This window comes from Corvus moneduloides, chromosome 6 (genome assembly GCF_009650955.1).
Source record: "Corvus moneduloides isolate bCorMon1 chromosome 6, bCorMon1.pri, whole genome shotgun sequence".
Classification (NCBI taxonomy): Eukaryota; Metazoa; Chordata; class Aves; order Passeriformes; family Corvidae; genus Corvus; species Corvus moneduloides.
In genome coordinates, this window is record NC_045481.1 from 27,542,551 (window position 1) to 27,568,599 (window position 26,049).

At 38.8% G+C, this 26,049-nt stretch overlaps 1 protein-coding gene across 11 annotated transcripts in view; it reads left to right on the forward strand.

Annotated features, from left to right (window-relative positions):
* The first annotated feature begins 231 nt into the window (after positions 1-231).
* The window catches only part of HECTD1 (HECT domain E3 ubiquitin protein ligase 1), a 63,251-nt gene continuing 37,433 nt past the window's right edge, over positions 232-26,049 (forward strand). For 6 of the 11 annotated variants that reach the window (XM_032111379.1, XM_032111387.1, XM_032111388.1 and 3 more), the window contains exons 1-9: positions 2,553-2,692; positions 17,853-18,087; positions 18,973-19,200; positions 22,474-22,755; positions 23,019-23,307; positions 23,637-23,713; positions 23,802-23,900; positions 24,219-24,333; positions 24,890-25,064. In XM_032111379.1, the coding sequence (XP_031967270.1) occupies positions 2,553-2,692; positions 17,853-18,087; positions 18,973-19,200; positions 22,474-22,755; positions 23,019-23,307; positions 23,637-23,713; positions 23,802-23,900; positions 24,219-24,333; positions 24,890-25,064 (1,640 nt within the window). Of the gene's footprint in view, positions 366-849; positions 873-2,417; positions 2,693-17,852; positions 18,088-18,972; positions 19,201-22,473; positions 22,756-23,018; positions 23,308-23,636; positions 23,714-23,801; positions 23,901-24,218; positions 24,334-24,889; positions 25,065-26,049 lie in introns of those variants that run through there. The other 5 variants (XM_032111383.1, XM_032111389.1, XM_032111380.1 and 2 more) reach the window with 4 other exon arrangements.

Sequence of the window (26,049 nt, forward strand, 5' to 3'; positions counted from 1 at the left end):
CCCACGCATCCAGGGAAAGGCCATCCGAGCCGACGAGGGCCCTTCGCCGGGCAGGCCGCGACCGGGACTCCCCGGGACCTCTCTCCCAGTTCCGCAGCGGCGGCGCGGGGCGGAGCGGGCCCGCGGGAGCGGCACCTTCTCCGCGGAGGCTCCCGCAGCGCCCCCAGCGGCCGCTCGGCCGCCTCAGCTCCGCCCCGAGCGCGTCTCCTGCCCCGCCCGCCCACCCCGCACCGGGCGGAGCGCCATGGATGCCGCTGGCCGCCGCCTGCCGCGGGGCTTGGGTTGCCGCCGCCGCGCCGCTGTCCCGGTGTCGGCGCGGCGCTGAGTAGGGCTCGGCTCCGGCGAGGAGGCTGCGGGAGGCTGAGGTGAGTGGCGGGGGTGGCCTGGGGCCTCTCCGGCCGGCGCTGGGAAACGGCGCCTTTCCCGAGCAGCCAGGCCGGGTCACCCTGCGCGGCCTGCGGCTCGCCGGGAACTCGAGCGTCGCTGCCCGGGCCTGTCGGGCCGGGAGGGAGCGGGCCGGAGCTGTGGGCGGGGGGGAGGCGGCGGGGGCCGGAAAGTCTGTACGAGGGGCCGGGGGCAGAGAGGGGCGGCGCTGCCGGGGAGCCCCTCACGCCACCGGGTGCCCCGTGCGGGGGCGGCGAGGAGGGGGAGGCGGTGCCTCCCGTGCCCCGGGCGGCGCCGTGTGGGGAAGGGGCCCAAAGCGCCGCGCGGGCCCGCGGCCCGCCTGGTGTGTGCGAGCAGGCCCGGGATGAGTTGGGCTGCGGCCTGGCCCCTGCTCTGGTGCGGCTCTCCCGGGAGTTCCGGCCCCTCGCCACGCTCCGTGTTCTGCGCGGTGGTTCCTGTACAGCCCGTCTGGGATGTGAGAGCAGCAGGTGCCTGCGTCGAACTTACCCTACTTTCACTGTCTCTTAATTTTCTTGTTTCTCTCGCTATCACCCGTTTCCCCGCTCCCGGAAATAACGATTTAGTCGTGTTAAGGAGAGGTAGAATACTTACAATACGATCCCACTTTTACTGGCTTAAAGTATTTTTATTTAGGATCAGAGCAGGAAATGTAGTCTGTAAACAGTTTGGAGAATCATAGGCATTGTTTAAAATACAGAAAATAAATTTACTAATATTAAATTACTTTTTAGAGTAAGATAATATCAAATATATAACTGGCAAGCAGTAGTTCAGTGATCTGTAATATTATGACCCTAAATTATGTAAAAATCCTCTCTGTTATTCTTCTGTCACATCTTTGAATTCGAAGCTATTCTGAAAGAGCATTGCTGATTCGGTGTATGTTCCTTCATATGATACTAATTTCTGATTCTCTTTCGTAGACATGCCCTTGATGGAGTTATTTTTTAACTATTAACTCATTAGCAGCAAGTAAACAAGTAGGCAGACTTTGTCCAGATCAAGCTTCTCCCTCCCACATCACCTCCCCCCAGTTTGTGGGGACACTGTCCAGTATTTCATATTTACCTATGAGTTTCGTAAACTAATTCTTCTCCCATAAACTGTATTTTAAAAGAGTGGTTTTTTTCTTGTGTGTCTAATTTAGAGGGATTGGTTTATAACCCATTACTTTTTATACAAAAATAGTCATGTTTGCTGTGTTCTTGGGCAAGGGAGGTGAATTTGACTGTTTGTTAAAGGCAAAGCAAAAAGAAAGCACATATGTCAAAAATATCTTAACATTTTAAAGGGACTTTTTTGGTCGTCAGCATGCCCAACTATGGCATTGGGCCAGCAAATAATGTTGTTTTCCTTATATGTACGTGAATTATTTGAATTATTCACCAGATTTTTTGGAAAGCCTTGAATTAAATGGTTTTTTTTCCAAAAAATCCCCAAATAATGCAACAAGCCCCTAACGCTTGAAAATGGAAGTGAATCTTAGGTTCTCTTTTTTATCCTTTGACATAAAAAAACTATTTTCCTTATGTTTGAATGCTGTTTTAAAAGATGAAGGATTCATAAAAGGTTTCCATAAATTCTGCAAGTCTGTAATTGTACATCTCAGTTTTTTGTTTTAAGGATTTCTATTTAAAATGTGAAATTCACTATCTTTCTGTATTTGCATATTTTCATGAGGAGTTAATCCATCTCTCATAAAGCTGAACACTTTATAATAAAGTGATATTAAAGGAGGGGGATGGGTAAGATATCACTTTCTTTCTCCTAGCTTGAAGAATACACAAAAAGGTTAAGCACAATTTTTCTAGCTTTAATTTTGAGTTATCCTCAAAACAGAACAAACTCATTAGCTTATAAAGCTTGAAAAAAAACCCCTTTGCTGATAAAATATGTGAAAGTTTCCCTAATTTCAGCCCAAACATATGCTATACTTTTTAGAGAGGAGCAAATACGGAAAGTTTAATGACAAGACTGTGATGATGATTACTTTTTTTACTTTTTCTTGCCAGGTGAAAACTGTAGAAGTGTGAGGCTGACTGAAGAGAGAAATTAATTGTGCTGAAGTTAGTCTGGCTTCAACAATTAAAGGATATTTTTGGTACTTTTTAATTGAAGTGGAGGCGGCTTTTTTTTTATAAAAAACCATGGCAGATGTGGATCCAGACACGTTGCTGGAATGGCTGCAGATGGGGCAGGGGGATGAAAGGGATATGCAGCTAATAGCACTGGAACAGCTCTGCATGCTACTTCTGATGTCAGACAATGTGGATCGCTGTTTTGAAACGTAAGTAGTTTTGGCTTTCATTTATGGAATGTTATTTTCCCCTTTCTGTCGCTGACTATAATATTTAACATTCCTAGCAACTTTCAGCCTCAAAAACATTTTACAAACAGAACTTCTGTTTAGATCACTGAAATCAAGTGTTTCTGTTAATGTCACGTGAAGTACCCTTGTCTGATTAAAAGTGTGGTGGTGTTTGGGTGATACACAGTGCCTGTTCTGACAGAGGAGCTGATTGCAACTCTTAATACATTTCTTTAAATTAAATGGTGTGGATCTGGGGGAGGGGGCTTTTGTTGTTGGGGGCTGTTTTGTCTGTTTTGGTTTTGTTAGGTTTTGTGTGTGTGGTTTGGTTTTGGTTTGGCTTTTTGTGGTAGAGAAAAACTTTTTTTGTGCTAGGATTATAATGACCACCTAGATATATTTAAGTATCCATACTCTCACAATACTTTTATCAAGGGATATAGTAGCTTGTTTTGAGTTCTGTAAATCCAAGCAAAAATCACAAACAAAAACTGTTCACACAAATATTTTGCCCCTTCTTTGGAGCATGTTGCTGTTCATGCCACCCTCCTTCTCAACTGCATTTGTACACATCGTATAGCACAGTTCCTGCACTCAATCCTTTTCATATTTTTCACTGCACGAAATGCTGATGTAATCACTTCTGTTACTTGAGTGTTGCTTCTGTTACACTACTTTCTGTGAGAGCCCACCACTAGTCTGGAAGAGGTAGCAAAAGTGTAAACAATCACAACTTTTACTTTTTTCGTTGGTTTCTTCACTTCTGATTTTCATGCTCTTGCCTCTCTTCCTTTCCGTGTTTTTTTTCATTGCTGTCACTTTTCATGATAAAATATGGCTAGTGTGTTTCAGATACATCCTGCTTTTTAGGAGTGTGGATTTGGAAGCACTTGAGAAGGTAGAGGTCTGTTACACTTTAGTTTTGTAGCTCTGAAGGAAACAGTTTTCAGACTTAGCTCTTAGAAGCGGTTCCCATGACTGCATTTATTGCAGGAAAAGTAAAATTAATACATCTCTAAAATTTGGATTTGTAGTAGTTGCAGAGCATTGAGCACAATTTTGTACAGTGCTTTAGAATTCGAAGTTGCCTGTTCTTTGCCTTGGTGAGCTTACAGGTAAAATTTTGACTTGAAGAGCCTTACTGTAGGGAGATCCATCCGACTTCCCTGTCTGTCCTCATGCTGCTGATACTGGTGGAGCGAGCCTCAGAATTCACCATTGTAGAAAAAAAACCTGGTAGTTAAGAATGAATTTTTCTGATGAATCTGGGCGAACTCCCTGCTTCAGGATATTCTGCTATCTTCTGGGTATTTGAGAGTCAGAAATGAAATGTCAACTTTTAAAAATATAAACCAGGTGTGGGTTTTAGGCATCTTATTTAGAACAGACTTTTATTTCAATATAAATTAATTAAATAGTCCAAGTGCCTTTTTTTTTCCTTAAAGTGTACATAGTGAATGCTCTGTTACTGCACTGTTGGGGTTTTAAAATTATTTGTCTGAAAGAAAAAATATTTAAAATGCCATTTGGCCTTTTAATTTTTCTTGAATCTTGGTATAGTTTAATTTTACTGGTCTAAGTTCTCTATTTCTTTTCCTCTTGTAAGTTTTCCTCAAATAGAAGAGAATGAAGTGTAAATAGGTGAAGAAGTTACCAAAGTTCTCTGCCTGTTGAAGTGATTTTGCAATAATGTTAAAACCGCTACTTTTTATTGGCTCTGCGAATATACTGAAGTGTATGATCTGGTACCATGGTATTTGGTGAGCTGACATGGTAGCTCGTTACCTTCTTCCCATTTATCACCCACCGTTTTTACTCCTCCCAACCGTACTCGTGTTCCTGCCACTGTCAGGGCTTACTGGACTCCTCTAATTCCCTGGAAGTGCAAGCTGCTCTTTAAACCTGCTGAAGAAGTTTGTTAGTTTTCTGCTGTTACAGTGAGTTACAGCATGTAGAGAGGTCTCTGATGAGCACTGGAGGTGGAACTGCATAACTGGAAGTGTGGGAGAAACAGAGAAAGGTATACAGTCTTCAGTGGAGAAATTCTCAATGATTGTCTTGGGTGCTTATGGGTGCCTGCATTTCAAGGTGACTTCATTTATTTTGGAACTCTGTAAGAAATAGATGATATCTTGAAAAGTATTTTTAAAATCTTTGCAAGTGGCAGTTCAAATAGTCAAAATGGTCATGTGCTGAGAGGGTAACTAAAGTAATTGTGGGTAATATTTTACAGTTCCTTTTCAGCTTGTTTTTTAATGGAATTATTGTTTGCTGAAATAGGAGATCTACTGTGTGACAGAAGGGCTGCTAAACCCCCACTTTACAGGAACTATTTTCAGTGCATGCCTGATCTAGAACATAGATGTATTTTTCTGTTGGTAAGAAAACCAGCCTCTAGACTTCACAAATTTTTTTTTTTGGTCTACTAAGAAAGCATTTCCAAGTTTTTGGATGCTGTGCGCATGTTATTTGAAGGTCTTGTAATTGTTTATTGCTATTCGTTATATGTTGACAAAGCTTTAAAGAAAATTTTTCATTTATGAAACTCAACAACTGTGACATGGACTTTTAAAACAGTTTCTTGGAGAATTAAATGGGGTGTTTTTCAGAGCGTAGTTAGAGTGACTTTAAATATTAAGTATTAGTCCACTTTTACATAAGAAATTATTTGCTTTTGTGATGTAAGCTAAGAAAAAGCTCATCATTTTAGTGAAGTACGTCTGGTGATTAAAAGCTGCGTATGGTGAGAACTGGCAAAGCTGTGAAACAAGACCACATTAAAAATATTGACATGAGCGCTGTGCACCATCTCTAAAACCACAACACAGTTTCCATACTGCTTTCTTAAGGAGTTAAGGGGAATATACAATCTTACTTAGCAAAGAAAGCACAAAGTTGGAGGGAAAAAAAAGTATTGAAATGTTGGATTCAGAATCTTGTACTTCATTTTTTCAGTAGAGAAACAGGGTTACTTCGCAAACGTGCTCTGAAGGAAATGATATAGCTGGTGATAAAGCTAATAATTTACCTTTGTACAAGAGTAATGGATATTGAAACTTGTGTTTCAGACAGCTCAAAACTGGAAGCAGGCACATGTGCAGGGTGGTGTACTTCATATTCTTGTGGAGTTCTGGCAGCATCACAGCAGATTTTGGGGTATGCAGCTGATTAACAGGTAGTGCTGCCAAATAATTGATGTTTCTTTATGTTTTCCCAGATTTACGTATTACATCCAATTAAATTCTTTTGGAAGTTACTCATATGTTAACATTACAAAAATCAGTGGCATATTCATCTTCTGGTGATAATGAGTCACAGACACTGCTAGTCACTTTGCATGAAGAATGGCTAACATTTTACCACCAGCAAAAGCCAGTAGCTTCTGTTAAGTAGTTGAGATGGAGTAAAGCAGCAAAACCGTTGTGATTATAAGTGTTAATCCCAAATTGTCGTTAAACTGTGTGGTATTAAATCCACTTGAACAGAAGTTTAAAGAATGCATTTAATATAAACTGAATTGAAATGATGGACTTTTTTTTGGTCTTTTAAATTACCTGTAATGGTTTAAATGTATGTAGAGGCTCTTAGTTACAATCTCACATTATTAATGTAACCCTTTTCTACATAGGTGTTTCGATTTATTACTTTCTCACCTCACTTTTTTTGGTGAAATAAAATTAGAACTCTTCTGGTTGGGCTTTCTGTTGCTGTCTGTCAGTGTAAAAGTACTTAGCAATTAATTACAATGAGAAGTTGTAGAAAAAGGCACTAGTATAACAAAGTAAGACCTGCTTAAAATATTTTTTACACAGCAGATGAAATAGGCCTTATTAATACTCAGAAAGAGAAAACATATCTTCCTCTTTGGCTGCTCTGTAAGTCACCTCTGTATATTTAGCATGAGCAGATTTGGTAAGCAAAAAATTACCGGGAGTTACCAGCTCATTTGACAAATAAAAGCAAATTATACAAAGGATCATATTTTAGGGTTCTAATGTGTAAAATAAAAATACTTTCAGTTTATTTTTTAAATCAAATATGTTTACTTTAATTCACACTAAACCTTGTTCTTTCCAAAGTATCTATTCACTAGGGAAAACGTACCTTGTATCCGCTAAGAAGAGGAAATCCTAGTGAACGAAGACTGTTGATGTGAGACTGTTAATGTGAAACAGTTTAGCTTTACCTCCACCTGATTGCTTAAAACTACGTTCTCCTGTCTTTATCAGGGTTGTAAAACTCCAGAAAATCAAAGTTAGATATATAGAGAAAAACAATACTTCTTTTAGAGATAGGTATAGGAATCCAAACTGCTGGTTTTCAGGAATATACTTGCAATCTGGGCTGCCTGTAAAAACATCTTTGTAATTCAGACAGTAAAGTGCCCTTTAACAGGTCTGACAACTGTGGAAGAACTAACAGGCTGAGAGAGCAGCTCTGTTGGTACCAAGGTGTTTTCACATTTTATGTCCTACAGATTTGCTCATTTTGTTATTTTAAGGAATAAATAAAGCCAGACCATTGTTATGCTTTTGTGCTGGAGTGCAGCAATGAGTAAATCAGAATAAGTATTGATGTCAGCAATAGGCTTTCATTATTTTAAACCATGCAGAGTATATGTTCTTAGTGTTTGGACTAATGCAGACATCTCTCTCAAATGAAATTTTGTAACCTTTATAATGGCAAGTCTCATGTGATTCCTACCAAGCTTTTTTTCCTTTAATGAAGGCAGAGGGGTATGGCACCAGTGAAATACCAGCACTGGAGTAAATTACTCTGTGGCCTCCAATATAGCGGGATCTTCAGCATCCTTTAGTGTGGTTTTCTGAGATGGAAGTAGGGGTGTGCTCTGTATTTTTCAGGGAGCAGTCTTGTTACAACGTAATATTTAGAATTATTCCTGATTTTTAAGGCTGTTTTGTTGTTGTTGTTTTTGGTTTTTTCTCTTTTTCAGTTATAAGAATTTTATAATACTAATGTCTTTCTGGTTGCTCTTTGTAAAATGGGAATTAATGGCCTCACTATCACTGGTATTGTGGAGATTAATTAACCTTGTCTAGTTATTTTGAGAATCTTAATGGTTGCAAAGGCCAGAAGGGAAGATTAAGTCTGAATTGATGTCCTCTCTTCTGTCCTGGTCCTTGTGGTTATTACTGGATTGAGCATCTTGTTTGATACAAGCATAATGTGTAGCTAATGCTTCTGAGAGGGCATCCTACCGAAGATTTACCCTCTCTTTTGCTATTAAGTCTGCTGCCTAAGCTGTCTTTGTTGTTGAAATTTGCTTGCTCTTTTCCATATGAATTGGCCAGACTTACGCATTCTGGAGACAGAAGTCAGTTTGCCTTTTCCTATTTAGATTAAAAGCCAGCAGTGTTCTTACTGTGAATGTACCTGCACACAAAAGATTTCATCAGCTCTTGATCTTCCTCCCCTTCTCTAGTTCTTCAGGTTACAAGTTCTTCAGAAATACTTTCCAGTGTTGCCTTCATCCATGCTGTTTATACTAGTGCCTTTAACTTACTGTTAACAGTTAAACATGCCAAGTGTAGTCAGATGTTTCCAAAACTTTGTACAGTAAGTGTGGCTTTAGTTATCTGTCTTCAGAGTTGCTTTCAAGGATGTGAATGCTTGCTGCTTAGGTATGGCTCAATGTATTACCTAGACTAAGATCCGTAACTTGACATCTGTGTGTGTTAAAGCACATTTTGTTTAAATGAGCCCGTGCCTCTGGGTAGTCCAGACAGCTCATCACATTGTCACTATTTACTAGTGTGGCATTTAAAAAAATTTTTTCTAGTAGTATCCTTTGTTTTGTTCAGAATTTTGTGTGTGAGATAAAACTGAAGTGATTCTTGCAAATACTATGCAAAAGTTGGGTGTAGAATGTTAAGGCAGCAGGCTAATTACCTTTTGAAAGTGTCAGCTCCTAATAGATTGGATGAGATCAATAAAAGAGATGTTACAGGAATTTCAAATCACAGGCTTCCTTTCTTGCATGACTACTGGTCAAGTGATTTTAATACTGGCCTCTTAAGAAGAGGTATAGATAGCACAGATGTTAAGTAGATTGCTAATAGGGAAGTGGAAGTTTTCTTGTGCAAGTCAGTTCTTTTTTTGGGCACCTGGGAATCCAGTAGAAGCTAGTGAGGAGATGTGCATGTTTAGGCACACATACAAAAGCACACTTTTTGTTTTAATTGTTAATTTCCTTTTGAAATGTTGACAGATGTAATGCATACTCAAAGCATTACCTTTTTTGCCCAATTGAGGTTACTACTAGTGGAAATCATAGGCAGGATGACCTGCAGTTTCACATTCTTTAATTTATTCAGCTATTGTGGACTAAGTTTCTGTAAAATATTTACAAAATGGTGGAGACTGGAGAACAAACATGTGGAATCACTACCCTGAGGTATGGCACAGCTTTTATAAGATGCTGAAAAATGCAAAAGGCAGCCTAGCACATCCTTTATAAATTCAGGAATAAACGAAATGACAATTTATTTAGAAATACAGAAATACCTATCCTGTGGAAACTGTTTCCTCATATGGATTTTTCTTATTTTTCTTTTTACACAACTGATATTTATTAAATGTGTAGTTGAATACTAAATGTCTAATACTAATTGTCTTCCTGCCTAATAATGAACTCTCGGAAGAGGGTTCAGCTCTGTCATTTATTTAGCTAAAAGAAAGTTTGAAAGTGTTTTTAAATGTCAGATTCGAATTCTAAATTAATTTCTTTTAATTTCTAATAAAGTGGAATTTCTCCTGGAATGGAGACAGGATGGAATTGTTAATTCTCCAGCTTAATTTTATTGGCCTGAGCTCTGATTGCAATCAGAAGTAGAGATTCAGAATTGTGCAAGTTTTAATGTTTTGTAATTCTGGTAAAAGTTCCTAAATTGCCAGTTTATTTTTAGTTGCTTTTTCTTTGTACCTTTAAAATATAGTATGGTATGTCTAAAGTTTTATACATGAGTAGATGTTTTCTGGATTTTATTTGTATTATAACAGTATTATATGAAAGCAGTGCAAAATATGTTCTGGTAATGAATGCAGAAGAATACATACAGGCAGTGCAGGTGTGTGGGTTCTTTTGTGGATGGTCTTGATTACTCTGTGTTGGTTTTGGTTCATATCTGGAAAAAAACCAGCCTTTTGGCGAAAGAAACAATGAGGGAAAGTCTGAGATCTCTTCCTGTAGAAAGAACTACAGAAAGGAAAAACAATCATTAATCAAAAATGAGTTGAAACTACTTTTGCTTTAAGAAAAATCTGTTGTGCAGGATGTTCTTAAAAGTTTGAGTTGTGTGACGTTGTTGTAAATGTTTATCTGGTGTATTTTCCCTCAAAAACTGTTACTAATGAGATTTAACTTCAGTACTTTAGTTTATATTTAAAATTATTATATATTAAGGAGTGTAGACACATACAATTCCTTATTTCCCACTTTTAACTGGTCTCAGCAGATGGAATGCGTTAAAGATGCAGCTATTGCTAGCAGGCAGCTGAGCTTGGTTTTCTGCCACAAGTCACATGTCTTGGACAGGGCGGCTTCGCTGAAGGCTTTGTCACATGCCAGGGGCTCCCCATCAACTGAATCCAGCTGAATCCAGCGGTTACTTTGGAATTGAGTAACACACCCTCATGCTAGCAGTAGTTGTTAACTGTTTGGGGGATTAACTGAACTGGTCTTTTTTCCTTCTTTCGGGTTTTTTTAAGCACAGCAGTAGTGTAGTCTTCACCATTATTGTTTGTTTTAGCTAAAGATTTTAAGTGCATTAAAATATGAAATGTAGTTACAAAATTGAGTTTACAGTGCCTATTTTTACTTCCTTGGTATCTTTTTACATTGGCAAGCTGTAAAATCAGCTGAGTCACTTCATTAGAGTTTAGGGATTAGTACTGGCAGGAGCTTACTGCTGTAGCTATTTAAGAATTTTGTATCCGTATGGATATTTCTGTTCCTAAAGAGGTGGGTGTATGTGTAAAGGTTCAGAAGTATGTCAGCATATGGAGTTATGCTGATTATAGTGCTGTAAATGCTGTAGTAATATAATTATACTGACAAATTTTCTTAGACTTTCTTGACATCAAGATGATTATGATATTTAGAAAAAGTTTTTAGATTAGGTAAATTTTTTGCAGAGAAAGAACACATATTAAAGAATTTATGTATTATGCTGTTTACAACCTAATAACTCCTTTTAACACTGAAAGTATAAATGTATTTATTTAAATATAAATTATACAGAATCAGCACTTTTAAATGTGGTTAACTTCCTAATGTCAGTGCAGGGAACAGAGAATGCTCTAGTGCCCTAATCTTAATAGATCAGAATATAAATGGGAAATATTGATATGGAATATTACCTATTTTGGACAAACCTGTCTTTCAGCAAGATCTTTGAAACATGGTGGGTGGAAAACTTGGAAGATAGTAAGTAACAGCAGCTCTTCTCCTGGGAGTACAGGAATGAAGTTGGGTGGATACTGAGAGCTGCAAGACTTAAAGTAATTAGCAAGAGTGGTAGTGTGGGTTGTAGAGTAACCTCATTAACTTGAAGTCGTCTTTCACTAAGGAGTAACACAGAATGACCTTATTAATTCACTAAGTAGTCCCTAATCACTCTTCTAAAGTACGCATTTGAAGTACTTTAGGAAGTGCCCAGTGTGATGTTAATACAGCTCCCTAGAAATGAAAATCTAAAAAGATTTTTATTTCACTTTCGTGTTTATTAGAAGAAGGGCCTAAATAGAAACCTGAACTTCGGAGATTTGCAGTTATTTTCTGATTTGAAGGAATAAAAACTATTAAAGAACAGTATTTTCTGTATTAAAAACTCACTGTTATCTTTGTGCTTGTTCCACTGCAAATAGGTCATTGTGAACAGTGATTCCTCGCCTACAACTTTAAGAATTTTTCTGTCATAGTTTCTTTTTTTTTTTTGAGATACATTACTTTTAGTTAATATATGGTCTGGATGAAAGAGACATGTGAATGGGATTTTGATACTGGGATGAGTTAGAAATTATGCCCTTACCTTTTTTTCTCCTTGGTAGGTGTTGATGCTTGTAGTAATGGAAGGTTTATTTGTATATTTTTCTCTTGGAAATCAAAAGCATCATCTGTCAGTAGATGGAAGTGTACTTAAGCTGACCATTTGTTGCTATCCTGTCACATCAGTTCATTCAGTGCTGTAGCTCTGACCTCAGCCTCCCTTCTGTCCCAGGAAGTTTTGACAGCCTTGTTTTTCCCATGTAGACTTGTTTTCTAAAGTTGAGTCCAATGTTCAGCCTTTGTCTGTGTTATAGATGCTCCTGGAATCCTTTGTTTTACTATCTGTCGAAATACATTTTAGTTCTGAGCATAGTCTTAGTTGGAACAGCAATAAGGTCTATATTATAAAGGGCCCTGATTTTCCACAGCAAATATTTGAAGCAGTTTTAGGTCATTTTGATCCATTTTGGCCTGCAAAACCAGTAAGGATTTACCTTGGAATTACGGTGTAATAGTGGTGCATACTTAACATGATTTGTCTGACTCACTCTTTGGTTCCTGCTGGTGTTGACTGTATTTGCTTAGTTAATGCTTCATTAAAAAGAGGGGCTGGTCCTGAAAAGGTGCTGTGCTTGCTCTGTTTGCTAGAATTGCTTCTAGGTAAGCAGTGGATTTCTCTTCCCTCTACTTAGGCTTACTTGTACTTCCCCCTTGCTTATGCTTTAGTGCCTTTACTTGGGATTGGATTGTGTGAAGGCTCAAGGGCTACTCTGAAAACCCATTTTCACAATTTTGAGGCATAAAGACAATCCACTGAATGAAGGCAACACTTTCCCTCTCTTTTTGTTGATCAAATGCCAGCACAGAGAAATCCCCAGTGGAGCTGCCTGAAAAGAAGGGAGCGGTGTACTTTGGGCATTTGCTATATGGCTCTGATCGCTCATTGTGGGGCTGGTGTTCCCAGCTACCCCTGCTAGTTCTCTCTCTGGCACTACTCACACAGGCATGTTCTTGTCCCTGAGACAAGGTAGAGCTGATGCTTCTAGTTTCAACCACAGGAGCCCCATGTCATCGCTTAGTGCAGATTTGGGGATTAAAGGGTGATCGCTATAAAGCTGACCTGTGTCCTTTGGTTTGTATGCAGTTATTGATAGAAAAGTTAGCTACAGCATAAAGACTGAAGTCCTTCAAAATGACAGCTAGGCAATTTTATGCTGTAATTGTTTAGCCACCTGTTTGAGAAGATCATGGCTGGAGCACCAGGGATGTGTTCATATACCCTACTTGCCTGCTATTGCAGGCTGAACCGTTCATCTAGACTGTGTGAATGACAGAACTGGTACTTTCTGGTCTCTTTTTTTCAGGAACTTTATGCTCTGCTGAGGCCTGAGGGGACTTCAGCAAGCCAAAAGAATCTGAATTTATCTGTATGGTCTGTGTGTGCTTATGAGTGTAATCTGTCTATCTCCAGAGGACACTCCACTGCCTTTCTGTTTTTAATTGCCAAGTCACTCTCTATGACTCCATGAAAAGTCATTGCAGTCCCAAGTTACTGGAAAAGGAAATATTGAACCCATCTATAAAGGGTAGAAAGGAGGACCATGGAAACTACCACCCTGTCAGCCTCACCTCTGTGCCTGGGAAGGTCATGGAACAGATCCTCCAGAAGCTGTGCTAAGGCACACGGAGGGCAGGGAGGTGGTTCTAGACAGCCAGGACAGCTTCACTCAGGGCAAGTCCTGCCTGACCAACCCTGTGACCTTCTGTGTGATGGAATGACTCTGTCAGTGGGCAGGGGAAGGGCTACAGATGTCATTTATCTGCACTTCTGTAAAGCCTTTGACAGGCTCCCTCCTAACATCATTCTCTGTAAGCTGGAGAGAGATGGATTTGATGAGTGGACTGTTAGATGGATTAGAAATTGGTTGAATGGTCACATCCGGAGGGTAGTGCTCAATGGCTCAGAGTCCTGATGGACATCAGTGACAAGTGGTGTCCCTCAGGGATCTGTTTTGGGACAAGTGTTATTTAATATCTTCATCAATGACACAGAGGGATTGAGTGCACCCTCAGCACGTTTGCAGATGACACCAATCTGAGTGGTGTGGTTGCCACAACTGAAGGATGGGATGCCCTCCAGGGGGATGAACAAGCAAGCATGAGAAGTGGGCACATGGGATTCTCATGAGTTTTAACAAGACTGAGTGCTGGTGCTGCGCCTGGGTCAGGACAACCCCAGGTATCAACCCAGGCTGGGGATGAACAGATGGAGACCAGCCCTGCCCAGAAGGACTTGGGGGTGCTGCTGGGTGAGAGGCTGGACATGACCCAGCCATGAGCACTGGCAGCCCAGAGAGCCAAGTGTGTCCTGGGCTGCATCCAGAGCAGCGTGGGCAGCAGGGAGAGGGAGGGGATTCTGCCCCTCTGCTCTGCTCAGGTGAGACCCCACCTGCATTGCTGCATCCAGCTCTGAGGTCTCAGCACAGGAAGGACATGGACCTGCTGCAGTGAGTCCAGAGAATGACCATGAAGATTAGAGGGATGGAGCACCTCTCCTATGAGGAAAGACTGAGAAAATTGGAATTGTTCAGCCTGGAGAAGAGAAGGCTTTGGGCTGACCTAATTATGGCCTTCCAGTAGCTGAAGGGAGCTTACAAGAAAGCAGGAGAGGGACTTTTTTACAAGAGCATGTGGTGACAGGACAAGGTTACTGTAGTGGGTTAACCCTGCGCACCCACCAAAGCCACTCTGTTGTTCCCCTCCACAACTGGACAGGAGAGAATATAATGAAAGGTTCATGGTTGAGGTTAGGTCTGGGAGAGAGATCACTCACCAAATACTGTCATAGGCAAACCAGAGTTGAATTGGGGATATTAACTGAATTTATTACTAACAAAATCAAAGCAAAATAATGCAAAGTAAAATAAATCTTAAAAACACCTTCTCCCCTACTCTTTCTTCCTTCCTAGTCTCTACTTTCTCCCCCACCAGCAGTGCAGGGAGATGGGGTCAGTTCATCACTCATTGTTCCTGCTTCTGCTCAGGAAGAGGAGCCCTTCCCCTGCTCCAGTGTGGGGTTCCTCTCACAGGTGACAGTCCTCCGGGAACTTCTTCAACATGAGTCCATCCCATGGGCACCAGTTCTCCACACACTGCTGCAGTGTGGGTCACTCTTCCATGGGGTGCAGTCCTTCAGGCACATCCTGCTCCAGCATGGGTTTCCCCTTGGTTTGCAACCTTCTCTTGGGCATCCATGTGCTCCAATGTGGGTCTCTTCCATGGGCTGCAGGTGGATCTCTGCGTTCCCATGGACCTCCATGGGCTGTGGGGGAATCTCAGCTCCAGCCCCTCCTCCACTGACCGTGGTGTCTCCAGAGCTGTTCTTCACACGTATTCTCACCCTGCTCTTCTCTGGCCACAATTACATCTGCACAATAACTTTTCTTTTTCTTAAATGTTTTATCACAGAGGTGTTACCACCATTCCTGATTGACTCAGCCTTGGTGAGCATCAGGTCCATCCTGGAGCCACCTGGCATTGGCTCTGCAGGACATGAGGGAAGCTTCTGGCTGCTTCTTACAGAAGCCACCCTTGTAGCTCCCTCTGCTACCAAAGCCTGGCCACACAAACCCAATATAGTTGCCCAGAGAAGCTGGGGATGTCCCATCCTTGGAAGTGTTCAATGCAAGGCTGGGTGGGGCTCTGAGCAGCCTGGTCTAGTGGAAGGTGTCCCCGCCCATGGCAGGAAGCTTGGAACTGGATGATCTTTAAGGACCCTTTCACCCCAGGCCATTCTATGATTTTGTATGCATCTCCGAAGAGTTCCTGTGTAGCTAACTGGAGTTTTTGCCTGAAACCCTATGATAAAGCCTGGTTTTCTTATGGGAAGACTGGAAATCATTCCTCTAAGTCAGAAAACAAATGTACTGACAAGTGGAGATTGTTCTCTACCTGCTGATTGAAAAAGTGTGGTCTCTGATTAATGTAGGTAAAGGTTCTGGCAGAAAGGTAATTTTAAAAAACCCTCAACCCTTAAGTTTGTGCTAGAGAGCTGTTTTTTTTATAAGGGCAGCATTGCTGATACAGTGCACTGGCATTTGTGTGCTGACAAAGAAGTCAACACAAATTATATGCTCTTAGTAACTTAGTATTTTTACTGTGTCTGTTGGGTAATTGGCTCTGGTGGATAGGTGTTTTAAGGACAGGAATTCTAATTTTTTTTGTGTCCTTTTTTAATCTCCTTTTTTAAAAAAATACAGCCAAGTTCCTTTTGTGTTGTCTCTTTATAAGCTGTTAAATGATAGAAAAAATGTAAGTTTTAGATTTGCTAAGTATGGCTTTCAACTTTCTGTGTCTGTGTGGCCATCTAAGAAAAATGGTTTACTACTCTTGCTGATACTAAAATAGACAGTGGAACTCCACTTGGTAATACAAGTGTGGGTTTGGTTTGTTTGGGACTTTTAAGATTTGTGTTTATTGGATTTTTTTTCGCTCAATATAGTTTGAAGAACATTGTTCATAGCAGTGTTTTAGTGATCTGCCTGGTGTTGCATAAAATTCAGTATAAAAGATCCTACACCAAAACCATTGAATACATTGTCCACTTTAAATTTCATGTACTGAAATGCTTCTTGTGTTAGCATATGGTAGTCATCTAATAATGAGTACAAATTTCAGACTTTTTTTCCCACCAGTGGATGTCTAAAATGCAAAGTTACTGTAGAAACTCTTCTTAAAAGCAACAGACAGTAATAGGCTGGATAGGCCAGTAAAAGTTTTACATATGTGATTGGGGTTTATTGAAGCTTCACTTACTAATTTGTCATTAAGGATGGTTGGGCAATGTATTTATTTGTCAGGCAGCATTTTTAATTTCTTCATAAGGCATGGTAAGATCTTGAAGGAAACTTGGCATTTTGCTGTCCCAGGATTTGGTGCCTTTGTATGAGCCATTGCATACTAGATGGCATACTGAATGACCTCTGAGTCTTCAGAATGATTCATCAACAACTACTTCACCTGTCTTCCGGATTAAAAAAACACATTGTTATTCTTTCTTTTTTGGGTTTAGAAAAGTTTTAGGCCATCTTTTGAAAACCAAAACCATCCTTGAAGGAGAAGTTGCAATATTTGCTTCCTGTAGATTTAGTCTGGTCTCCTACATCTAGGGTTGAGGTGTCCCGCTATTTTGACTACTGTCACAGCATATATCCCCTTCACTTCATACCCCACCATCACCTTGGTAGTCTTTTACCACTGTGGTGAGCCATCATAATGCTAAGTTATTTATAGCTAAGTAAATATGCTACTGGAAGATAAATTGACTTAAAATATAGCTCCATGTGTTAGAACTTTTGATCCAAATCGGTCTTATTCACAGCTGTCCTAATAACGAAAAGTATTATTTCAGTTTATATTCTGTAATGTCAGAGGAATAGAAGGAGGACCATTGCAGCTTGCTTTTTTTGTTTTGGAGTTTTGAGGATGTTCTTCACCATCCTTGCATATGGAAATGAGGCTAACAATAAAAAGGAGAGCCAAAGGCTAACGAGACATGGATATGGAGAGAAAATGCAATGAACACAAGCTATGTTAATTAAATATGTTCTCAGTGTGATAAAGGGAAAAAAAATGAGGCAGGAGGTAGGAGAGGAGACTGAAATAGGATAAAAAGACAAGGGAAATAATGTAGGGAAGAAGGACCACTCAAAATCAAATTGTATTAAACCCAAAATCTTCAGTCTTTGTATATAAAATTTCATGATTAAGTAGCTATTAATCATCATGAACCTTGAAGCACTGTTAAGAAAACATGCATTCTGTTTGGTGATGTGAGGTTAATTCCTAGAAAAAAATCCCAACAAGATAAATTTTTCCCCTGTATGACTGTAAAATTTCAAGAGTATCTTTTTCTGCTGGCTTCTTAATGCAGCGTCTTTGCAGATTACCTATTTGAATTTTCATGTGTGTATGAGATGAAGGGTTCTAAATGAATGTTCTGAACCAACTATAAATTAGTTGAGCAAATGATGCGTGCATGGAAAGCACTAATGTGTAAATGTGGAAGTGTATGAAATTGCTCCGTGTAGAGAAGTTTGCACAACATAGTAATGTGTTGTGTTTTTCCTGCAGATGTCCTCCTCGAACCTTTTTGCCAGCACTGTGCAAAATTTTTCTTGATGAAAGTGCTCCAGACAATGTACTGGAAGTAACAGCTCGTGCCATAACGTATTACCTGGATGTATCAGCTGAATGCACCCGTAGGATTGTGGGAGTGGATGGAGCTATCAAGGCACTTTGTAATCGTTTAGTAGTTGTTGAACTTAACAACAGAACGAGCAGAGATTTGGCTGAGCAATGTGTGAAGGTAAGTATACTTAAGAACCTCTTGTTTTTAAGAAGGAATTGGATAATTTGCTGTTTCCAAAGAGCTTGCTCATGTTCCAATCCTATTAATTTTATTAAAATGTGATGCAGAAACATGGACTGTGACAGAAGTGTACATGCTGACAATGCTGCTTTATCCTTACTCTGTCTGGTGCTCTTCACAGCTTAACTTTCTTTAAAAAAGAAAATCTAGAAAAGGAAACAAAAAAAATTAGAATAAATTTCTTGTTTATCTTGTATGACTAGAATGCTAATAGAATGCCAAAGACTATTTTTATGCTACAAAAGAAATGAAGAATTGCTCCAGATGCAGATAAATTACCTGGTATAAAAAAATTGTCTGCTGTCTCTTCAATAGCATAGATACAGCTCCCCTGCACCCTTGTGAAGTTTTTAGAGAAATTTAGAAGACCCTTACAATCTCTTATTTAAAGCATAACTCATGGCCATGTGGTAGCATATAGCTGGAGTTCTTGCTTACAGTGACATCAGAATTTATGCATTTCCTATTTACTAGTTCCGGTCTACTCAGAAGTGCATCACTAGGGTAATGGTGCTCTTACAAGTTTCAAAACTCTTGGTTGTGTGTTTCTCCCAGGATGAGAGATTATTACCCGTCTTATGAACACCTGTTACGACCATCCCTTTGGGAGATGTTCCATGTTTTTGAAGAAAGCTGTAACTACTAACTACCAGAGTACTGGAGGCTTTGGCCTCTTCTGGGTGTTGAGGAAGAGAGAGATTTTTCTTTTTTCCTGTTGTTTCATTTCTTAACCAGTTCTGTAGATGGATATAAATATTTGACTGTGGATATAAATAACTGATTTTTGTGTGTTCATTCAAGTTAAATTTTGTTTTGTCACAGGTGTTAGAATTAATCTGTACCCGTGAGTCAGGAGCTGTGTTTGAAGCTGGAGGGTTGAATTGTGTTCTGACATTCATTCGTGACAGTGGACACCTTGTTCATAAAGATACTTTGCATTCAGCTATGGCTGTAGTATCCAGACTCTGTGGCAAAATGGAGCCTCAGGATTCTTCATTAGAGATCTGTGTGGAATCACTGTCTAGTTTATTAAAACATGAAGACCATCAGGTAATGTAATAGTTGGCTCAATGTGCTGTGAATTTAACTTTTGTTAAGTTTAATAAAGAAATTACTAGGTAACTTTATATAACCTCCCTCACTGTGTGTTTACATAGAAGGTGTTATATTTGGGTATTAATATAGTTTCCTTTATAGTTGTAATGATAAGAGAATAAAAACACTGCTTAGTGTTTGACTCTGAGTGCCGGTGTTTGAATATAGTCTTATTTAACCTCTGAAAACTGTACTGAAAAATATCCTGTAACTTTTTCCGGTGCATTTTGAGACACTTTCTGAAGTAGTTATTGTTCTATGACTGTACCTCAATCACTGTAAAATTGAGCATAGGTAAGAGACAAAAATGAATGTGGTTTGTATTTCTTTTGCCAAACTAAGAGAGTCAATAAAAACATCCGTAGTCAATGCTGAAGTATTACACTGAAAGCCAGCTTAAATGGTACTAGTAGAGATGCTGCTCCATTTCTTTATTGAAGTTTTACTAACTTGAGTAGTCCTTGTAAAATCTAGAAAATTAATCCCAGAGGAATTATCTTTCTACTATTAGAATACTTTTGTGTATGTCATACAAATGTTTTGGAATAGCCATTTAGCCAAATTCTTACTGTAGCCTGGCCAGGCTTCTTGTCCATACCCAGAACTGAGTCTCCATTTCACTCCCACCTCTGTCCTCATTCCTTTCTCTACATGCACGCATCCAGCCTCCAGTCTGGTTTTCTAAGTACATCATATTTGGGAAACTAAATTTCTTGCCTGTGAGATAACTTTGTAAAAATATATTTTTAGATCTGAAAAGTTGGCAGGGGGCTGTCATACACTAACCATTTCAGAACATGCTAACATTTTTTTTAGCTATTAAGTAATTTTATTAGTACACTAATCATCTGAGGCAAGCTAATCTTGAAATTCAGACCATTAAGTCTGTAGTATTTTAGCTGTTTCCCAATTTATAAATTGTTAGAGAAAAGCAGTTGCTGGGGCTGTTGGGGATGTGAATGAGAGTTCAAATTAACCTAATTGTTCAGCAGTTAAGCTTAAAGATAAGTGTGTTTAAGATTGGACCCAGATGATAGGAAATAAATCTGTACTGGTATCCTTGAGAACTATGTTATGCATGAAACAAGCCTCAGGATTACAGTGGATGTTGGATGTGTATTATGGATTTGTCCAGTAATGTCCCTTTCCAAATTTTGTGGCTCCCCACCTTGTCCTTTTGCACTCTTGGGTTTGGTTGCTTTTTGTGTGGGCTGCCAGTTAGTAACACCACTTGAGGGATGAGTTCAGACCAGATGAATGTGGCTCCAAGAACAGCTTATCTGTAACTTCGGTTTTTTTAACCTTTGTGTTACTCTTGCAATTTGGGAGAAGAAATGTAAATACTTTCCAAATACTCTTTCGCTTTGTAAACTGATGCCACTAATGCAGTGTGTTAAACAAGTGAACTTTCTTGTGTATTTTTGACAGCTGTTATGGTAAATATCTATAAAATATATGCAAATAACATAAAGATTGGCAGAATTGTTTATCTGTATTGTCAAAGAACTGGAGCAAAATGCCAGAGAACATGGACAGTGACCATTACACATTAAAGAAAAAAATCCATTGCAAAAGAGTACTGATAATTCAGAATGTTTGGCATGTACAGACCATACCAGAAGTCTGCAAACTTAATGGAGATTTAAGATTTTTGTCTTCATGAAATCTGGCTAATACTCTAATCTTGTTCTGTGTATTAATGAATAACTGTCTTGGAGTACTTGGTCTGTAGTGATTCAGAGTTTGGTTAGAGAATAGGTATCATGGGGTGGTTTTTCTACTGTTTCTTGACATCAGTCTTGTTTGCTACCGTACATCTTTAAAGGCAAGTGTGCCTGAAGCAAGTTATCTCGATAGGCCTGTGCAAACCTCCTGATCGGAAAGACCGAAACTTTTAGTATGTAGATAGAGAGATGTTAAAGGCAAAACCTTCCTTTATTTTGACACGGACATGAAAAGATGTTGGATCCTTTCCTGGGCAGTTGGCCAGGAGTATTTTTTGTTGGATTGTTAAGAGGATTGTCAGTAAGCCTTGTTTACACAGTGTCACTGGGGTTTTTTGTGTGTGGTTGGTTGGTTGGATTTTTTCCTCCCTTTTGTGACAAACCTAAATTTGGGAATTTGTATTTTGTTGTCACAAAAATTCTTGTGTGTCCCTGTGTCAGGTGCTCAGTGTATCATCTGAGTTATCTAAGAGTAAAATTTGCTTTTCCCAGTTTGTCCGATTTTTGGGCTTGGTCCAATTGAAAACTTTCTTGTGCTTGAGAGAAATACGTAGACCTTTAAATATAACTTGAATGATCACGCTTCGCTGTCAGTGTAATACTTTGTGAGTTTTCAGTTGGTGCATCATTTAATGGCTCATTTGATAGCATTTATTTTAATAGAAGCACCAAATTAATGTAACATTTTAATATTAGTAGAATATTAACTATATATGTAAAAATATGTATTTTTTTACATACATGGTATAATATTAGGATATTTGGTATTCTATAAATATAGAAGATAAAACTGCAAAGAAATTTTTATCTTCATTGTTCCTTGAGCCACAAGTTAGAAATTCAGTAAATGTGTGAAAGCTAGGAAGCAAATCCTCATAGTGCAATTTCTTGCTGTTTCGGGGGGTTTTCTGGTGTGTGTTTGTTTTATTAGTAGAAGGCTACTTTAATAGTTTCTAACATTGGAACTACCAGAAGGTTAAGTACTCTCTATTTCAATACCAAGCTGTGGGTTGGTTTTGATTCTTTTTCAAACTATTGTGAGAATGGACAATTGCTAGTGGGAATTATAAATCCTGCATCTGTATTTCCTGTAACAAGAAGATCTATAACTAAAAATTCCTTAAAAAGGGCTTCCAACATGTATTAATTTAACAATATTGTCTTAAAGTGTGTTTTTCTAGGTTGATTTGGGTTTTTGCTCATATAGGTAAGGACATGTTCATAAAGCTGATCCTCAGAAAGTTTCCTTTATTTTTATATATGATCAACAGAGAGAAAGAGGGGAAAAAACACAGCAACAGTACAGTCCTTTAGTGAGCAGTTCAGAGCACTTGTTGGGTTCTAACTCTGAGTTTCTGGCCGGACTCCTCCTTTCATTGACTTCTAAGGGAACATGGGGAAATCAAGTTCTTGTATGTGTCCTGTATTCTTGTGGATATCCTCTTAGCATCTTCTTATTTAAGTAAAAGATATTTCATCAGTTTTTCTTGCACATCTTTCTTAGGTTTCAGATGGAGCTTTGAGATGCTTTGCTTCATTAGCTGATAGATTCACACGGCGTGGAGTTGACCCAGCTCCATTAGCTAAACATGGATTAACTGAGGAGTTGTTATCTCGCATGGCAGCTGCTGGTGGGACAGCATCAGGACCATCTTCAGCTTGCAAACCTGGACGGAGTAGCACTGGAGCACCATCTACCGCTGCAGACTCTAAATTAAGTAATCAGGTGTCAACTATTGTAAGCCTGTTGTCAACCCTGTGTAGAGGCTCTCCAGTAGTAACACATGTAAGAAATTATTTTATGCTACAGCTTTTGTTTTCATGGGGCTTCTCCCTTTGTGTACTTCAATATGTGCAAGATTTATGTTGCTATTTTATATGTAGATATTCATATTTGTAGATTTTATATATATATATATTTACATGTGTGCACACACACGTACACCTAAGTTATTTTTAAAGAGGGGAAAAAAAGGAAGCATTTCATTTGGAGATTAAACCCAATTCTGATAGTATTTTCTAAAGCCCTGTATATTTTTTATTGTTCAGACTTTTAATTATTTCCAGGATCTTCTAAGATCTGAACTTCCAGATTCTATAGAAAGTGCGTTGCAGGGTGATGAGAGATGTGTACTGGATACCATGCGGTTAGTAGATCTGCTTTTGGTGCTACTGTTCGAAGGAAGAAAAGCCCTACCAAAATCTAGTGCTGGATCTACAGGCAGAATCCCAGGATTGCGAAGACTGGATAGTTCTGGGGAACGTTCTCATCGGCAACTGATAGATTGCATCCGCAGTAAGGATACTGATGCACTAATAGATGCTATTGACACAGGAGGTAAGCAAAAATACTCTGAAAAAGAAAATGAGATGCTTGCTTTATCTTTGATTTTTATAATCTGTGGTGTCATAACAAATGCTTAGGTAATTCCTTGAAAATATTTTTATACAAGTTCACTTACTTTGTTAAATACTCAACAGCTCTTGTTGGTAATCATACCTATGCCACGTTTTTTTTATTGCAGTTAAGAGCATAGATGCTTCTCCAGAATTATTGAGAATGCTTAATTTTTGTAGGACCTGCTTTTTATTTAAAGAATACTGTTGAACTTTAGTTAGTTTATAGTTGTGGGAACTTTAACTATTTTATTTAATTTTATCTTTCAGCTTTTGAAGTAAATTTTATGGATGATGTAGGACAAACTCTTTTAAACTGGGCCTCAGCTTTTGGAACTCAGGAAATGGTAAATTAGATTTATAGACCCTTAAGAAGTTACATTATTTATGTAAGTAAAGAATAAAAAACCTAATTTCCATTTTCTTGTGTAACAGGTAGAATTCCTCTGTGAAAGGGGTGCTGATGTTAACAGAGGTCAGAGGTCATCCTCATTACATTATGCAGCATGTTTTGGAAGACCTCAGGTAGCAAAGGTATGATTTAAACTGACCCTTAGGATGCCTTACTGACTTTTCATCTTATTCTGTTCCAAATGTCTTCAATGCAATATGTTGGATACATGCGCTGTCAAATATTTACACATTCTTTGCAGTGTTTATCAAAACACAGATTTTTCATTATAATAGAGCAGTAATGAATAAAAGTAGTTTTATATTAGCTCTACAGATATAAAAAGCACAGAATACTTACAAGCACAAGAAGACTGTAGGAATCATGTATGAAAAACACATTTGCTACTTTAGAAGAAGAAACCATAATTTTTTTTCATACATAAAAATATTTGTTTTCAGACTCTCTTAAGACATGGTGCAAATCCTGATTTGAGAGATGAAGATGGGAAAACTCCTTTGGACAAAGCTCGGGAAAGGGGGCACAGTGAAGTAGTAGCTATTCTCCAGTCTCCAGGTGAGTGCAATTTTTAATTCCATAACACCTGCTATAGTAGAAATGCTGATATATGTTCAGTCATGCAGTTATTGGAATTTTACTATATTAAGGTTATTAAAAAAAAAGAATTGTGACCAACCTTTCTTAACCCATAACATATGCATAAAAACCTTAGTATTTTAAAATGTTGTAAAATGAGGGGAATTACCAAAGAAATGATTAAGTGGGCATGAACAGTGCCAGTTGTCCTGCTCTTCAGCTGTGGAATTGGGCTAGAGTAGGATTTTGTTGTGGATTCAGAGCGTGTCAGCCTTGGTAGCTTCTCTGGTATCCTTTCTTTCTACATGGGAACTGCACTTTCACTGTTCTTGAGAATTCTAGTGCCACAGGTGATACTTGCTATTAAATACTTTATTCAGGAAGTCATGCATGTGTAAATTTTACATTTTTAGGAATGTATGTTCATGTTCAGGTGCTTGGATATTAGTAAAGAAAGCTTCAATGTCTTGAAAGGTTTTTTGTTTGGTTTGTTGATTTTTGCAATTGAATGTATTTGGGAAAAAAAATTTTCCAGGGGATTGGATGTGTCCTGTCAACAAAGGGGATGAGAAGAAAAAGAAAGATGCAAACAAGGATGAGGAAGAATGTAATGAACCCAAAGGAGATCCAGAAATGGCACCCATATACTTGAAAAGACTATTGCCTGTGTTTGCACAAACATTTCAACAAACTATGTTGCCTTCAATAAGGTAATTATCATGATAGACAATTTATTAATACACACTTTAAAAAGCCAAAGTAAATCTAAAAGTTTAAATAATGCTAGTGACAATCATTTTTCTGTTTGAATAGAAGTGGTTTTTTGGAAAGTGTTGCAAGAGTGATTTTTACTTATCATTTTAAGCAGCATTTTTTTCCTTTCGGGGGGAGCGGTGTGTTGGAAAAAACATGGTTAGTCATGGGAGACCAGAGCGTACCTCTTGAATGTAGCAGCATGATGAAAGAATGCTATGTTCATATAGTATATTGTATACACTGTGCATACAGGATTTGGTTACAGCTGTTTGTAGCCACTGTAATGAAAGTTGTAATTTAGTAGAGGAAAACAAAAAAATGATGTCAAGATACATTCATTGGAAAATCATCAAGACTAGAAAAAGCTGCTTTTGAAGGTTTTAGAAGACTTACTAACAGGTTATCAACCAGAGAAGATGCTCTTTGTAATTCTGTTGAATTGCAAAAATGTAGCCTTGATTTGTTACTTATAGAGGAATACTGTGCATGGCATAATGGTTGTGATAAATTGCATCTGATCATAACCTCTTAGCCTTTTATACTGCAAATATGACATTTATTCCAATCTCTTATTTATGTTCCCAGTGTTTACAGGTACTTTGGGTGAAAATGCAAGATAAGAAAGGCCTCTAGTGGAGAGAGACTCCACATGAGCTGATGATAGAAAGCTTAAATTAGGTCATTTTACTTGAAGGAAATAAGAAACTATGTTAACAGTCTGATAATGATTAATTGTTGTTGCAGGTTGTGCAAAGAAGTAGTTGGCTCTCTCCTTGAAAGTTATCTTTATGAATCAGAAAAATTATGTTTTTAGAAGTCAGCCAAAAAAATTCGTCTTTAACCCTACAGGAGTTTCCTCTCAAATTAATTATGGTTCTTGGTGTGGGAAGCTGCATGATCTCATAGTACTTTCAGAGTTAAAAATTATAGGGATCTCAA